The 17,269-nt window shown below is 42.3% G+C and overlaps 1 protein-coding gene across 3 annotated transcripts in view; it reads left to right on the plus strand.

Annotated features, from left to right (window-relative positions):
• Positions 1-17,269, plus strand: part of FBXL17 (F-box and leucine rich repeat protein 17) — a 394,310-nt gene that overhangs the window by 110,649 nt on the left and 266,392 nt on the right. For 2 of the 3 annotated variants that reach the window (XM_075932051.1, XM_075932049.1), the window contains exon 5: positions 11,213-11,320. The exons of the other annotated variant lie outside the window; for it this stretch is intronic. In XM_075932051.1, coding sequence (XP_075788166.1) covers positions 11,213-11,320 — 108 coding nt within the window. The remainder of the gene's footprint in view (positions 1-11,212; positions 11,321-17,269) is intronic. 3 annotated transcript variants of the gene reach the window in all.

Raw genomic sequence — 17,269 nt, forward strand, 5'->3', positions numbered from 1 at the left:
TCATTTTACCATATAAATACAAAACAAACTGGATATAAATATTGCACTTAGATTTTAGAGTGATACTTGAGTCTGTTTTGCATTTGAGTCTTGTTTGAAGCTGGAACCCTGGGATAACAGGGATGAATGAAGCTTGAACTTCACTGCTTGGGGATGAATCATGTAAATTTGCTTTGCAAGGCCCTTTATGGTGTCTGGCCCCAGGCAATTGCCCTGCATGTCCCCCCTTAATGCCAACCCTGCACATACACCCCCAAATTAATCTTTCCACATCCCCAGGTTGAGACACTGATATCTAGATGAGTTCAATACCCCCTGGAAGTCCTCTCTGTATCCCCAAGGATATATGAGACTCACGAGTCCACCGGATACAGAAGGGGGTAAGAAGTCATTGGTAATCTGAATTTGTGTAATAACTATTGAGTGTACAAACTTGAGTGGACGTAAGTCTTCAAGATAAAAGAAATTGCAAGAAGGTAACTTTGATATCTTGAACTTTACTGTGTTGGCAGTTCTTGGAAAATCTTTTTTTCACTATAAAATTAGTCTTATTTGGGGAATTTTTTTTTAAACAACACATTAAATATTCTAGAACTAGAAACAGCCATGTTGTTCAGGATGCAGAAATACCCTGTCAAGAGACAAGATTATGAGAATTCCACTGTTTTTTTTTATTCTGATGTGACAGTCTCTGTGATATTAAGATGCCTGCTGAGCTCTTCATTATCAGAAAGACAGACAGATTGCAGGCATTTTAGAAATGAGATCTGGAAATAGTTACAGGGCTGGTGGGACTTATTTAAGATTAAAAATATATGTGGTGTTCGGTTAGCTAAGTGATGACTACATAGGAAATAAATCAACAAATATTTGAAAAGTTTAAACACCAAGGATAGCCAGAACTTATTTAATATATTTTTATATCCAAGTTAGAGGAGAACTGAGTGAGAGGAAGATTGGCAAAGGTGGACCAAGTTGGGTCCTCCAACTTTCTGATTCTTTCCCCAAAGGCACCTTCTTTACGCAGCTATCATAGTTCTATAACTCAAGTGATAGTGGTCTGCATAGCAATGGTGAAAGCTCAGGGCTATGATGATGATGCATATGAGAGTTGTTTCAGTTGCAGATAATGAAATTTGCTTTCATTTACTTTTTAAAAAGCAACTAAGAAATTACACAAAGTTTGTGTTTAAAAGTGTTATCTTTTAACTGTAGGTTTAGATAATCTTTTTATAACTGTACAGAGAGAGAGACTAATTAAAAGAAAGAGGTGTTTGTCAGTGATTTCTCTTGGTTTGTGGAATAGCTTTCCTAATAGGAGGCAATGAAAGCGCTGGAAAGAATACTCTTAGGGGGATAGTTGTGCTAGCAAGTGGTCACTGAGGTAGGTGACAGGTTTTTTCCACTTAAAATTACTATGAAAAAAATACTGATGTTGTTTCTTTTAGAAAATTCTGAAGTTTCAATCAACTAGTGAGAGCCAATGTGTAGGTGTGCTTGAATGCACATGAATGGTCAATCTCCCTCCCTCCGAAGTATCCCTTTTATCCAGTGTGAAGAAGCACAAAAGGGTTCAAATGATTTTTTTTCTTTCCAGATCATAATTAAAAATAGTATACACTCACATAGTTTAGCTAAAGCAAATAGTCTCTCCTTGGACAGGCTTTGGAGGTTCCAAAATCCAGTGACTCTGATATAGTTCTTGTAGTGGGTTAACACATTGCTTCAGGCCTGTACGTAGGGAGGTGCAAATGCCCTCTCCTCATGGTCTGCCAAGTAAGCATGACGAGCCTCTGTTAGAAGGATGGGAGAGTGCTGTGTTGTGGGGGAATGAGCAGGTGGTGTTGGTGGCAGCATGGCAGGGCTTTGTGAATGGTGTCCCACACGTGCAAGGAGCAGCCCATGCCCAGCCCCCCTCGCCAGAATCCCCACCTGCACTAACCCGGCGCTGGCCTCACTGAGCAGGTAGAGCAGCAGCAGGCAGAGGTGGCCAAGGGAGTGAGGGGTCATGGTGGCCTCATTTCCCACCATGATCCCAGAGGGTAATTTATAAAAAGCCTTTATTACTGTATACATTTTTAGTATGTTATAACAAAGTCATTTGACTAATCACTGTTTCCACTAAGTTTTTCATTAACGTCTCTTATGCACACTCACTGCATGACTATTTTTATTTCCTTTGTATTTAAAAAAATGGTGTCCATATTTGCAAAAAAAAAAAAAAAAAAAAAAAAAGCACTCGGAAATTCCTGAGTACGGGCCTGATCCTGTGTAACGAAGCACACTCTCTATCCACAAGTTTCCAGCTCTTCTTTTCTCTTTCTCCCAAACCTACATGGAAGACATAAGAATGAGGGAGGCACCAACTGGGTCATAGTGGCCCCATACAATAAATGCAAGCTAAGCTAAGGTGCACACGTTTTGTGAGACACAGAACGCAGCTACCACGGGCTTGTCATCCACATGCTCTTGTGCAGGGCACGCTGGCAGAAATCTATTTTATTTATATGCATTGGGTTCTATTTTTAAAAGTTTGGTAGTTGATATTAAAGCTGAGACTCCATTCATCATTTGCTTTGTTTTGATTACATACAACAATATAGGGATCTCAGGTAAGGTGATAATGGGTAATATGTGATTACGTGCCAGTAAAGTAACAGTTTTTAAGTTTTAATTTTGAATTTCCTTGCATTTGTCGATTTGGGACCATTTGAAAACACTAATTTTCATTAATCACGAAGCCAAATTCAACTAAAAGAAACAAACAAAAATTCGAAATCATTTATTGTTCTCTGTGTGTTGCCTATATGTGAGTCCTGAAAATTTTTCTGCCTGGAGAAGGAAAATGATGTATTCTTGCTTAATTTAATTAATTTTTGTGTGTATCTGATCCTAAGTGTGAATGAGCCTTATTGATAACAGTATTTCTTTTTATGTATTTCCAATTATTTGTTTCAGCTTCTATTAAACTTTGTGTTAATCACTTCTTTTCCGGGGCAGCGGGGGAGGACAGATTGCTAAAATTTAAGTAGCTTGTGCTATTTTTTATCACTTTTGCTTAAGAGCTCATTTTTTTTGCAGACTTGAATAGAATACCAAATGAACTAATGTTTAGTGAATTTAATTCAGAATATCCAAAATATTGAATTGAACAAAATAATGTAGAACTACAGTCACAGAAACTAGTTCAATAAATTAAAGGAAAATGGTTAAGCTAGATCTAACTTACCATAGATCATTTTAATAGGTGCAAAATATCTGTGCCATTAGTTCCAGGCCAATGTCTTTCCTATTCACAATGCTTTAGTGCATAACTTATAAATCTCTGCTCATCAGCCTATATGACTATTTCAAAGCAAGACTAGCATTGAGCAAGGTAGAATGAGCAAAAAGTCAATGAAGGTCGAACAGGCAATCAAATTATTACAGATTCCTCAATGAACACTAATGTACTTTTGTAATGTGATTAGTTGTGAATTTCTGTGCCCTTGTTGACAAGAGGTCATTTTTAGTAGAACTGTAGTATATTCTGTGGTGTGATATTAGGGGTTCAGTAAAAAACTGACGATTTAAGTAATGACTATCCTAATGTATACATAGAAAGGCACACAATTAAGATTTCTTAGTCACTAAATCTGGCATTTATTAATGCCAGTTGATTGATTTTGTAATCTAAATTTAATTTAATACAAAGATTGTGTAATTTCTTAGTTGCTTTTCTAAAGGAAATAAAATCAAATGTCAATATCTGCAACTGAACAGTCCTCATCTTGAATCACCATCAGTATTGGAGCCCTAAACTTTAACCATTGCAAAGAAGACTCATCATTGGAACTATAAAACTAACTATGTAAACTGGGTATAAAGAGTGCCTTTGGGGGGCAAATCAGAAAGTTGGAAAGGCCCACCTGTTCCAGCTTCTCTGTTCTCTTCTAACCTAGATTTGTAAGTATATGAAACTTTTAAACACCAAAGATAGGCATGTATGACTTAGTGTAATATAAGTATTAGGACAGGACCTCCCAGGCAGGACTGGACTAAAGGGTGGGTGAGCAGGGCAGCTGCCTGGGGCGCCAACCGATGGGGGGAGCCTGATGGCAGCTGTAAGGGGCACACGGCATCCCTTACAGCTGCCATCAGGCGCTGTGTGCCGGGCTCCCGCAGCGTTGACCCCTCCCCCATCCCCACAGTGCCTGCCAGCAGCACCCTTCCCCCCATGGCCTCAGGGCCCTGCATGGCCAGGTGCTGCGGGCCAGCAGCGGGCGCTGGCCTGGGCTGGGCAGCGCAAGTGCCGTTGTCAGCCGACGGTCAGGGCAGCGTGTGTGTGTGTGTGTGTGTGTGTGTGTGTGTGTGTGTGTGTGTGTGTGTGTTACTGAGAAAAGGTTTAACGTCCATGACTTGACCACTAGGACCGGGGTCCCATCGCGGAGGGCAGCCAACAGGCTGACAGACGCCCCGAGTTAATAGGAAGAGCTTATTACATCTCAGATTTCAGCTGCTAGGATACAGGATACCTTCACAGTGGGCAGTCTAGGGAAGACTGAGAGATGCCCCAACGGATCTGTCACCTGGGAGTGGAATGATCCAAATGCCCAGGCTCTTCCTAACCTGTCCCTTATGACCAGCTGAAGTTCTTTTAAATTGTGCTTGGTTCTGTTACAGCAACTGAAGGAGTCAGGTTAAAACTTAAACAGTTACAGGTTTATTAAAAAGGCTTACAATGGCTATTGCTCTATTTCTTAACTGCTAGCAAATACAGATCTTAAAAATGGTTACAAAGAAAATAAAGATAGAAAATAGAAATAATGGTACCAAGTGACAGCTTAATCTTTAAAGAGCTCTAAGTCTATGTGTACACTTAAGACAAAGGACCACATCCAGGTACAATTTTTACTCCTTTCTGTGCCTCCCGACTCCAGCGGGTCAAGCCAGGGCCGGTCCCTCAATTCCTAGGAAAGACTAATAGGAGGTGGGCGTCCCCGTGGAACCTCGGGAGGTCAAACACCTAACCCGACCAGCAGATAGATGGTAGATTGACATGCAGAGTAAATGTGCTTCTGGACCCATCTTTATACCCATAGGGGCCCGTATCCTCTTTCTTATCTAAGATGCCAAATTGTGTTGGTCCGTTTTTGTGACGCCAGTTCTTACAAGCAAGTTTCAAGTTAATTTACACTTGCAAGAGAGAGAACTAAATTGTGAGTACTAGACTTTTTTTTTTACCTGGCGAGAGATTCCTTCCCCTGCAGATGGCTGTGTGTTCGTATCAATATGGGTTTCAGTCAGGGGCACTCCTCGGCAGCCTCTTGGTCAGCAATTGGCACATATCTGTTTACAGCCATTCATGGTCACAGCAGCCTGCATATCCTGAGCCTCCTTCTCCAAGGCTTTTACTGCTCAGTGTGCCCTGCATGCTCCAGGCAAGCAAAACTGGATGTTACAGGGGGGTTCCTGTCTGGCTACAGCCGTGCACCCCGGAGGCGGGCCCGTGCTCCCGGTGGGCCGGGTCTGTGCCCCAAGGGCAGGTCTGTGCATGCCCGGGGGGCAGCGCTGTGTGCTTTGGCCCAGGGTGCCAAAATGGCTGAGGCCGGCCCCGCTCTCATGTTTTCCCAATACAGCTGCTTCTGCTTTTAGAATGGACTTGGAGTAGAATTTGTATCTTCTGATACTATTTGCCAGTATTCTCCTTTGACCCTTTTGTGTCTCAACAAAAGCTGAATGGGATTTTATAGGACAAAGAAAAGGAACTATAAATATGGTCAACAGTACTTGAACATAGATTACAGTGCTAATCAAAGAAATGTTTACCATTTCTCCTTAAAAATTCAAATTAGTCTCAATGGTTAGTGGCGTGTCTGCTGAGTGGTATCCAAAGAGGCTATCTATTATTGAACTGAGCCCAAAGATGTTACACTGTTTCCATGCAATACTAGATATTGCAAGTCAGTATTTAAGAGCACTTGTGTATGTTAGCAATACCCTATTGATGTCTTTTTAAAATTTAATTTATGCATAATCAAAGATAAGTAATATTCAGATAATTCTATTCTGCTTTGATAGGTTGTAAATAATTTCTATGAGACTGGAAAACATGACTTGCATACTATAGAAAAGGAGAGAGAATATTTGATTGGGTATATACTGAAATTATATCGGCAGGGGAGTTGACAGCTTATGCAGGCCCCTGGGCGAGGTGGAGTGGCCTGACTCCACACTCCCGGAACGGGTGGGAACTCAAACAGAAGGAGTGAAGCTGATGGGGGAACAGTCTACCCTCCTTGCCACCCAGTGTGTGGCACCCTTCAGAGCCTTCAAAGATGGAAAGAGGTAATTCCTTCCCTCACCCCATATTTGCAGAGGGAGGGAATGTTAGGTCAGACTGAGGGTACGTCTAGACTACAGGCTTTTGTCGACAGAAGTTTTGTCAACAGATACTGTCGACAAAACTTCTGTCGACAAAGAGCGTCTACACTACATTCAGTTCTGTCGACAAAGCAAGGTGCTTTGTCGACATGGTAGTGTAGACGCAAAGGACAGTTTACATGCAATAACACCTTCTGTCGACAGAAACTCTGTCGACAGAAGGCGTTATGCCTCGTAAAATGAGGTTTACCAGCGTTGACAAAACTGAGTTCTGTTGACGTTATGTCGACAGAACTCAGCGGTAGTGTAGACGCAGGTATAGTTTTGTTGACAAAAGTCCACTTTTGTCGACAAAACTCTGTAGTCTAGACACACCCTGAAAGGAATCATAGTTCAAAATGAAGTGGAGGAGGAGGAGCCGAAGCTAGCCTGTACTCCAGTATGAGCACATGGAGGAGTGTGCATTGGGAGGAGGAAGTGGAGGCAAGAGAGGGTGGCTAAAGGGAGGAGTAGAGCAGCCAATGGGCTATCATTCCTTCCCTCAACATATTTTCAATAGTCCCAGGTTTTCAGTAGCCGCCTTCTGCTCTTTGTACCCCCCAGTAACCCACCAGTACAGTGAATATAGGTCCCAAACAGTCCTATTTCCAGTGTCTGAACCTTTTGGTAGCCGAACTCCTCCAACCAGAGCCATCTGTCTCTGTGAACAGAATCTGCAGATGCATAGGGTACCCAAAAATTTGGGGCAGCACTGGGTCTTTATGTCCATCCAGCTGCCTCTTCCTGTCCCTGTTCTGTGGCTCTGCTTTCTCCAGAGAGGAGCTAGTTAACTGAAAAGTGAAAAAGCTTGACAGACCTCTTAGCAGAAAACTTGAACCCCTGAAAGAGCCATTCAAGTGGTAATGAAGCCATTTAACAAGCATTTACCAACCCCAAATATATACTGTCAATTTCTAAATAGACCATGTTAGTCTATAGGACTTGAGTTAAAAAGTTTTGTGTTAAAAATATTACATTAATGTGTTGCTGAAGATAATAAAATCTTATCTAAAAAATCATCATCCCCGCCTGGCTGCCATCAGGCACTCCCTCACCCCATATCTGTTTAATATTATTGCATAGGCCCCTTAAATCCTGAAGGACAGTCTTGCCTCCAGTGCTGCTTTTGTAGCTGCCCTGATCTGGAAGGAGAGTGCACTAAGTTATTCCTCTGATGAGCCAGCAGCATATTTTTCTAAGGTATTTGTCAGCGAAGTGTACATGTGCACATTCAGTCATTGTCTAGTTGTGTTTAAGATCTTTAAATGCATACTGTGCATGAAAAAGAAAATGTAACCAAGTAAACATTCATTTTTACATATCAGAAGCTAACCTTCAGAAAATATTCTCAGCAACTAATAGAAAAGAAAAATGCTCTTGATAACATTCATTTTAACTTTCTTCCTAAAATGTAGTGATTATAAAGTTCAAATATCTGGTTAATTCTCATCACCTTGAATATTTTTAGTTGTTTGTTGATCAGTACTGTTCCGAACGCATGGTTTTAAATGATGATATGTTAATGAGGTATAAAAACATCTGATGAATTAGAGATAACAAAAGAGTACAGGTTGGACCTCCTTGGTCCGGCACCCTGAGCTGTCCCAGACCAGGGAGTTTGCCAGAACAGGGGAGGCCAGTGCTCCCCTGCTGGCTGCCCCACTCCTGGGCTCCTCTCACTGGGGTTCCCTGCCCTGCTGCTGGCCTCCCTAACACTGACCTGGCACAGCTCCCTGCCCTGCTGCCCATCCACTGCCCAAGGGTTTCCTGGGGTTCCAGGCAGGACCTGCTTGGCTGCTGCCAGCCCTGCTGTTGCCAGAGGTTCCCCAGGAGGGCACCTGGCCATTCTGCCCCACTGCTAGGACCTCCCCGCTGCCTCTGGGGATTCCAGCCACCCACTTCCGCCAGTGCTGCTTCACCCGGGGGAGTTCCCTGCTAGAGGTTGCCAGATCATTGCTCATGCTGGGACTCCATGGTCACCTGGCCCTGCTAACAGAGGGGGTTCCCCAGCTAGTGTGGGAGCTCCCTGGCTGCTGCCTGGTTATAGAATCATAGAACCATAGAGCTGGAAGAGACCTCAGAAGGTCATCAAGTCCATCCCCCTGCTCTAGGCAGGACCAATCCCAACTAAATGCCACCCCTCCCTGCTGATGCTGGGGGGTTCCCCAGCCAGGGTGGGGGCTCCCCAGATACTGCCTGGCCCAGCCAGGGCTCCCCAAGCTCTGCATTGCTCCTGCCTCTTCCAGGGTTTTTTGGTCCAGCAACATCTGTAGCCTTGCCAGACCATAGATGTTGCCAGACCAGAGAGTCCCAGATTGGCATGGTTCAATCTGTATTGCAAAGAAAATGAATCAGAAAAATTTGAAAAGAAAAATGGATTTTGAGCTCTCATTTAAGTAATGTCACAGACCAGAAATAGTGTCTCAACACTTACAGTGTTCCAAGAGAAAAACTCGAGACAAATGAAGTTTAGGACATGTTAGAATGTATTTGAAAAGTTAGTGTTAGAATTAGAACATATACTATATAGTAGCTAATAAGGTTGCTATCTATAGTAATCATTCTTTCTACTATTGCAGATAAATGTTATAGGGGGAAACAAAGTATCCTAATATTTCAAGGGACCAGGAGCAAGATGTATCTAGAAAAGATGTATGTTTTACTGCAATTAGAATCAGTTACATTTTGTAGTACTGTAACTTTTTCAGCAAATATACATTGGGTCCAGTCCTATTCCCCTTAAGGCCAATGGCACAACCATCTATGACTTGAGAGCAGCAGAATTTTTTTTAGGGATGTAATAGTATAGTCTAAATGCTATAGACTACATGCATTTTCCTCTTCCCCCCTCTCTGCCTGTAATTGTTTTAGCAGGTTGGTCAGCAGCCTGTCTCAATCCTGGCTTGTAACTGGTCCAGGACCTATCTCAGTTTCACCTCTGCATTTTAAGTGTATTAGCAGCCAGGCAGTCAGGCAGCCCAGCTCAGTTCTTGATTGTACTGGGTCTGGGAGCTCAGATCCCCCCAGTCAGGGATTGCTGCCACCCCACACTGCTGTCTCTTTCTCAGAATCACCAGCACAAGTGACAGGCCCATGAGGGGAGCTGGTTTTTAAACCGGCTCCCTTTGTGGATCAGCTTCCGCATTGCACCCCACACTGCTGCCTCTGATACTGGCCCTGCCTCCAGGGACTATGAATAGTCAACTAACCTATAAAATTCCATGAGGTTACTCGACTATTCAATTAACCGATATTTAACATCCCTATTTTTTTTTTTTTTTTTTTTTTTTTTTGCCCTTTGCTATCTTTAATTGAGCATAGAATTTATAAATGATGAACATTCTTTTGATTCACCTCGGGGAAGTGGAAAATGAATAGAGAAAATTATGAAGGTTTTTATGACACTAGAAGCATAACTTGATTTGTTTATGGTGCATGATCTATTCTTTGCTTTAAACAAGTCTTTTAGGAGAGAGTACAAAACAAAACTAAAAAAACTCTCTGCAAATGGCAACAATGCCCATTTTGCATTTATTAGTACAACCCTCAGTTAAAATATGCCTCAGGCACACATTATATTTGAAGGTGAGATTACTATTTCATAAGAATAATGTTGATGCCAGTGGCTTTATTTCTTTTAAAAAGTGCCCCTTTTCTTGTTTTTATATGATGCTCTTAACATGCTGTACTGAAAGATGGTGAGTTTTCAGCATCTGCTTGAAATAGATAAGAAAGTTATAAGGTGAAATTCTTAAGAAGTAAAGGGAGTATGCAATAGCTATTGATAGAGAAGAACAGAAAATTATTGTAAAAATATTTAATATTCTCTTGCCTAAACAGTAAAACTGAATTCCAAAATATGATGGAGAAAATTTTGTTTCGTTAATTTAAGCCATCCCTTAATAAATCATTGGGAAAATATAGTAATATGGGACAATATCAAGGAGTTGAAAATGGAAGAAGACTAATAGTTTAAAGAAAGAGATCCTTGCAATCAGAGAGTATTTTTATGCAGAAAGTCAAATATTATACTATGTAAGCATCAAATTTAGTGTGGCATGTTGTTCATATTACATTTTATTATGCTGTGTTCCAGATATAGGCTTAATTATAATCTCCCCTCCCCCCCTCAAATATTAAAAAGATTTAAAAAACATATAGTCTTATAGTGGGAGGTGAATAGGAGGGGGCAGAGGTTATATTGGAATATTCGTCTCAGCTAAGGGAAGTGTGGCAAAACATTGTTTACAACTGCTAGCCTACATACAGGATATTCGCTTGTCAGTCAGAGATTTACTCTAACAAGAAATTAGGATTGTATTTTAACATGAAAAAATCTGATTCTAGATGATTTAGATTTAGTGGAAGTTGTTTGAAAGTTGAAGTAAAAAACTTCCTGAAATATAACCTAATTCAAACACTGTATGCACAGCCAGTGAGGGTAACAGCGTGTGTGTCTGCACGACATAGTAATAATTTTCACTTGTTGATGTTTTGTAAAACTTTATGGAAAACAGATGGAATGGATTGTTTTTGCCCTACAGATAAATTCAGTAGTAAAGTTTGAAATTCACTGTACATCATCTAGTAGTTACTGTCTCTCTTTTGCTGGGGGAGATGAGTCTTTTTTTATCCTATACATATATATCTGCAGACCTGTAGGCAAACAATACTTTCTTGCTCATGCTGTCAAGACAAAAAAAACTATTGAATCAACAATTTATCATTGTTGTTGAGATCTTGCTAGATTTCTTTGTATTGAGTAGATAAGAGTGTCACCTTCAACTGCTTTCTCTATATCTTTGTGTAGGTGACAGATCACTCGGTAAAAGCATTTGCTGAACACTGTCCTGAGCTGCAGTATGTTGGGTTTATGGGCTGCTCTGTTACATCTAAAGGAGTCATTCACCTCACAAATGTAAGTACAGGAGCTACAGTATATAATTATCACCAAAGCTGTTGGTATCAACAGCATTATGCTTGTACATAAATACAATAGCTAGACCTGAGCAGAAACCAAGTTGGCTATCTCTGTTGATCTGTGTGTCATAAACATGTTGAGTGAAAAATCTTCTTGTGGAAAAAATACTGTAAATGTCAAATGTCTTGGTAGCAATCAGACAGATTAGATGTATAGATTCAATAAAATAAACTTTCTGAAGTTCCCCACACTCTCCCTGTGCCTTCCCCATGATGCATCATAATGTTCACAGTGTTTGAAGAGAAAAACCTGAGACAAGTGAAGTTGAAAACACGTTGAATTGTATTTGAATAGTTATTTATTGTGTTAGATACAGTATGCTTTCTAATTCTATCACACTTTACCTGGACCCAAGGCTGTTCTGTGTGTGTGTGTGTGTGTGTGTGTGTGTGTGTGTGTGTGTGTGTGTGTGTGTGTGTGTGTGTGTGTGTGTATGCACACATGTACCTACTCACACTCTGATCTCCTGCTGTGCTGGAGACTTCAAGAAAGGAGCAGACTATGGGGTTACTAGGCAGCCCTAGACCAGCAGCTCTCCCAGTGTGGCTGTTCTACTGCCCCTGTCCTTCCATGCAACCCATGCCAGAGAGGAGGTGCCAGTTCTGCTTCTTCCCCTGTTGTGGTTCCTGAGAGAGCCCTGGGAACCACAGCAAGGAAAGGAACAGAACCCCCTGCCCTGCCCTTCCATGGCACTGCATCTGTGCAAGGCTGGAGGGGAGGGACTGGTGAGTGGCATAGTTCAAAGAGGAGCCGCTGGAGTGCTCATTTCTCCACTGCTTCTTTCAGCAGGGAAAGGAGCAGAACCCGCAGTCCCGTCCCCCCCACGGAAGGGCTGGTGACAGGGCTGGAGGCTATACAGCTGTGCCACAGGAGGTGTGGGGCAGCTAGCTTCCCCTGTGTCATTCCAATATTCTGTACCAGGTTACAAAAAAGCATGGTACCAGACAGTACTGGCCTACTTTCACTACTGATTATGTAGGGGTCGGGGGCTGTATTACTACAACTCTACCTTCTGTGCTGCTGCTGGGGACAGCGCTGTCTTCAGATCTGGGAACCTAGAGAGCTGCAGCTGCTGACCAGGATCCCAGCTCTGAAGGCAGTGCACTGCCAGCAGCAGTGCAGAAGTAAAAGATGGCATGGTGTAGTATTGCCACCTTAATTCAGCTTTAAAGACAGCGTAGAATGAAAGATGGCAAAGCCATGATGCCTTTAAATAACTTGGTGATCATGATGCAACTTCCCTTTAGCTCAGGGTCCCCAATTTGAGAAATACTGGTTTCCCCCCTGAAATCTGTCATATAAGGTAAAACACACAAAAAGCAGATGTCATTGGAACATGAGGAGGACCAGATTTCACCATTTGTGATGCATTTTTCATGGCTGTGGAGTCTTAGTAATATATAATGAAAATCAATCTTGATAATTATCCTTTATGTTCTCTTATTTGCTTTTTAATCAGTGTAGTAACATGTGAGAGATACGCTAGGCTGCTGAAATTGGTTTTCGGACTGGTCTTATTTAATATCTTCATTATAAGGTGGAAGAGTTTCATCAATTAATTTAATAATTAAATTCACAGATGGTATTAAATTGGGAGATGATGCAAAGCAGCAGGAAAGATGGAGAAAATGCAAGATTAAAAACATGACTGGGAAAATCACAGTGACATTCAGATGGGAAAAGGCAATCTAAGACAGCTAGTAAAATAACCAGCCACAAGGGTTTCTCTGGGTGACTGTACCTTTAGAGGGTGAGGTATACAGCCCAACTTGTGACGCTTGAGTTGCTTTCCCAGGTGGAGAAAATAACCTGCTTGTCATATGATTTTGTTTATATGGTTAAAATAGGCCTTCTGGGGTGAAGAGCCAAGGAGGAAGAGAGAATGGATAATTTGGATAGGCTTCCCTGGCCAGGCCCCTATCTGCTTGCTTCACAGCCAAGGAAGCGGAGTGTGGAATCCCTTTACCAATGGGAAGGAACTGAATTCTCTGCAGAGAATTGGAAGCCACAAGGGGTATGGGCATGGAGGGCCAAAGGAGAAGAAGTTTCACTGAATCCCCAAGTAACTGAATAGTGATGGGTTGTTGAGGATCTTCTGTATAGTCTGTCTTGAGAAGTGTTCGTTAGTAATATCTTTACTAAGATCCTGCCACAAGATTTTGGGTTACCTTTCATTCATCTAATAGCTTATGGTCTGAAAAGGAACCAGAGATGGTTGACAATGCCAGGCCCTATGATTTGCCATTGACACCATCTATGTACTTGATCTTTAGGAACAGGCCAAATGCTAGGCAGACCCTCCTTCATATGAAACTGCATACGTGTTTTAAAAACCCAACCATTAGCCCTAAATGTTTGCGGTGTTACTGATCTCTGCACTACTCCAAGAACAGTCATACATCAGAGAGCTGGGCTTCTTGTTGGCTGCCTGTGCCAGGCCTTGGAATCAATCCACCAGTAACGGAGGTAATGATTCAGCTCTGCCAGTATCAATACTGGGCACATGTTTATCAGAAAAAAACATGTAAGTTAAACACCACAGGAGATTTCTTTTTCTTTTTTTAACTATTTCTTCAGGAAGCTTTAAGTTTATACCTTCTTGCTATGTAAATATCAGAAACAAAACTGGTATTGCTACTATTTTTTATTTTGTTTGAGACATTATACAGATTATAGACAGCAAATCTTTGTTTAATAGGTTGCTGCCATTAGGAATGTGAATGACTGGTGAACTGTTCGATAAACAAATGCTTATTGGATAGTCCACTAGTCGCTTCCCCCCAACTTGCTGAGTCTATCAGACAGAGGCAGCAAAGGGGGGGGGGAGGCGGGAGTGGGAGAAGAGGTGGTGCTTCAAACCGGCTGTGCCGTGTGGAGCCTGGGGCCAGACCCCGGGCTCCATGCAGTGCTGCCGCTTTTAAATGCCGCATGCAGCCTAGGGATGTTAAATTTTGATTATTTGACTAATCGAATAGTCAGTGCATTTTGCATCGACTATTTGATTAGTCGATAAGGGCGCCTCAGCCTTAGAAGTGTAGCAACATCCCCAGGGCTGTTTCTACAATGCCAGGGCAAAAGTGCTGCAGGGACTATGGGGCCAGTGGGGCAGTCTCTCACTGGCCCTGTGCTCCCCACTTGGGCAGCACCACTTGGAGCCCAGTGTTCAGCTGGGAACTTACTGACCCCGGACTCCAAGCGATGCTGCCCCTTTGAAACACTGCGGAAAGCCTGGTGTGAGGCTCGTAGCGGCGTTTTAAAGTGGCAGTTCCCCGTGGAGCCCAGCTAGGGACTCCCTCCTTTGTTCATAGATTTTTAAGGTCAGAAGGGACCATTATGATCATCTAGTCTGACCCCCTGCATAATGCAGGCCACAGAATCTCACCCACCCACCTGTTCCCGGGTTCTGTGCAGCACTGCTGCTTTGAAATGCCATGGAGAGCATAGCGTCAGGCTCCACACTGCGTTTAAAAGCAGCAGCACTTGGAGCCTAGGGTCAATAGGGGAATCGCCAACTGACCCCAGGCTCTACATGGCACTGCTGCTTTGAAACATGGTGTGCAACCCAGGGGTCTCCCTAGATGGCCCTGGGCTGCACGAGGTCTATCAAAGTGGCAGCACCATTTGGTCCGGGGCTCCACGCAGTGCTGCCACTTGAAGCACTTCATTCTCTCCTCCCACCCCTTGCTGTCTCTTTCTGATAGAGGCAGCAAGCGAGGGAAGAAACTAGTCGACTAGTGTGTTTGTTTATCAGATAGTCAAGTACTCGACTAGTCATGCATATCCCTAATGCAGCCTGGGGCCAACTGAGAGTCCGCAGCTGATCCCAGGCTGCATGCAGCATTTCAAAGTAGCAGTGCTGCGTAGAGCCCAGGGACTGCCACTTTGAAATGCCGCATGCAGCCTGGGATCAGCTGGGGACTCCCCCGCTGACCCTGGGCTCCATGCAGTGCTGCTGCTTTGAAATGCCACAGGGAGCACAGGGCCAGTGGGGGGCTGCTTGAGTCCTCTGCTGGCCCCATGGTCCCTGCAGTACTTTCGCCTTTGAAGTGTAGCAACTGTCCTGGGGCTGTTGATACGTTTCAAAGGTGGAGGTGCCCTTATGGACTAATTGAATAGTTGATGAAAATTGCATTGACTATTCAATTAGCCAGTTAATTGAAATTTTACATCTCTAGTTACCATATTACGAGGGAGTTTCAGCGCATCACTTAGGTTGTTTCTATTCATTATTTGATTGAGTGAAATCTTTGTATACACATACTTAGCAGAGGAGGAAGGTGCTGGTCCTCTTTTACAGATGAATTTGTTTGGGCTAATTTGTCTACCACATTCTTCTTCCAGAGTGTCATATATTTTTGTCTGCAAAGATATATATTTTTGTCTGCAAAGATATAATTTTTTTATGTTCTGATTGACAAAACACTTAACACGTTTATTAAAATTAGCTTTCTATTTAAATAGCATTTCTAGAAAGTTGAGAAATATTATACTTGACTTGAAAATGCTGGCACTAGGAGCCAGTGGGCCAGTTAAAGTTAGTTCTGATCTCTAATGGTATGTCTACACAGCACTGTTAAAGTTGAATTAAGCTATGCAGTGTGTTCTGTGTCAATTGCATAGTTTAAGTTGAAATAGCTTAATTTGTCTTTTGGCATTGTCTACACAGCAGGAAGCCGAAAGAAGAACTCTTCCTTTGACTTCGCTTACTCCTTGTGAAATGAGGGTTATTAGAAGTTGGAGGAAGTAGTCCTTCAGCTCAACATTATTTTAAAATAAAGGTTTGTAGTGTAGAGTATGTTGTTTTGGAATAATGTCACTTATTTTGAAATAACACTGTTACGTAGACATATCATAAATGTTAGAAAAGTTCTTCTGTTGAATAACTGGACAAACGTGTATTCCAGATTGCTCACATCTCTGAAGCTCTCTGGTTCTTGATCTGGATTAAAATCTGGATTACCTGCAATAGGTGCCATGGTGAGGGAAAAGAACTAGTATCTCTACTTCCATTCAAAATACAATCCCATTGCTAAATGATTTGAATTTCCCGGGCTTCATTTGCATCTTGTCGGGCGCCGCCATTTTTAAATGTCCGCTAGTGCAGACTCTGTGCTGCGCGGCTACACGAGGAGACGAGGAGTAACGGTAGTTCAGAATAGGAAGCCTAGTCTGAACTTCCTAGTTCGTGCCGTGTGTAGCCGCGCGGCACGGAGTCCGCACTAGCGGACATTGAAAAATGGCAGCACCCAGCAAGATGCAAATGAAGCCCGGGAAATTCAAATCGCGGGCGTCATTTGCAACTCCGGTTGCCTACATTACCACCCTAGTTCGAACTAGGGTGGTAGTGTAGACATATCCTTAGTCTCCTAGATGCCGCAGGACTCCTCATTGTTTTTACAGGGGTTTTAAATAAGAAAGATGTCCTTGGCAGAATTTTCATTTTGACTGTGGCTGTTCTTCGCCACCAAAAAAAATTGCATACTTCCTCCAGCACTCCAGACATTTCTTCCTTTGCTCAAATTTGACATTTAAATCACAGAGCTCTTTTAGGGTTGTTTGAGATGTGAATTTTGGGATGTCTTATAGAATGTATTGCCCATTTGTACCCATGTGTTTTCTAGAGGACTGGCATTTCAGAATCTAGCATATTTATAGCTAACTTTATAGATTTGCCATAATTTACTCTAAATCTAGACACTTTCCCAAAATCCTAGATTTCTTTACAAACTAACGGCAGAGAAATAATTGAGTTAGATGAAAAATAGTAGTACATTATCTTCATGTAGTTCTATTTTCTGGTGTTCTTATACATTTAAGTTTTTGAGTCAATAGCCTATCACTTTTATTTCCTTTTTCATAAAACTTGCTGCTTTGTATACCTATACC

Source organism: Pelodiscus sinensis, chromosome 6 (assembly GCF_049634645.1).
Source record: "Pelodiscus sinensis isolate JC-2024 chromosome 6, ASM4963464v1, whole genome shotgun sequence".
Lineage (NCBI taxonomy): Eukaryota > Metazoa > Chordata > Testudines > Trionychidae > Pelodiscus > Pelodiscus sinensis.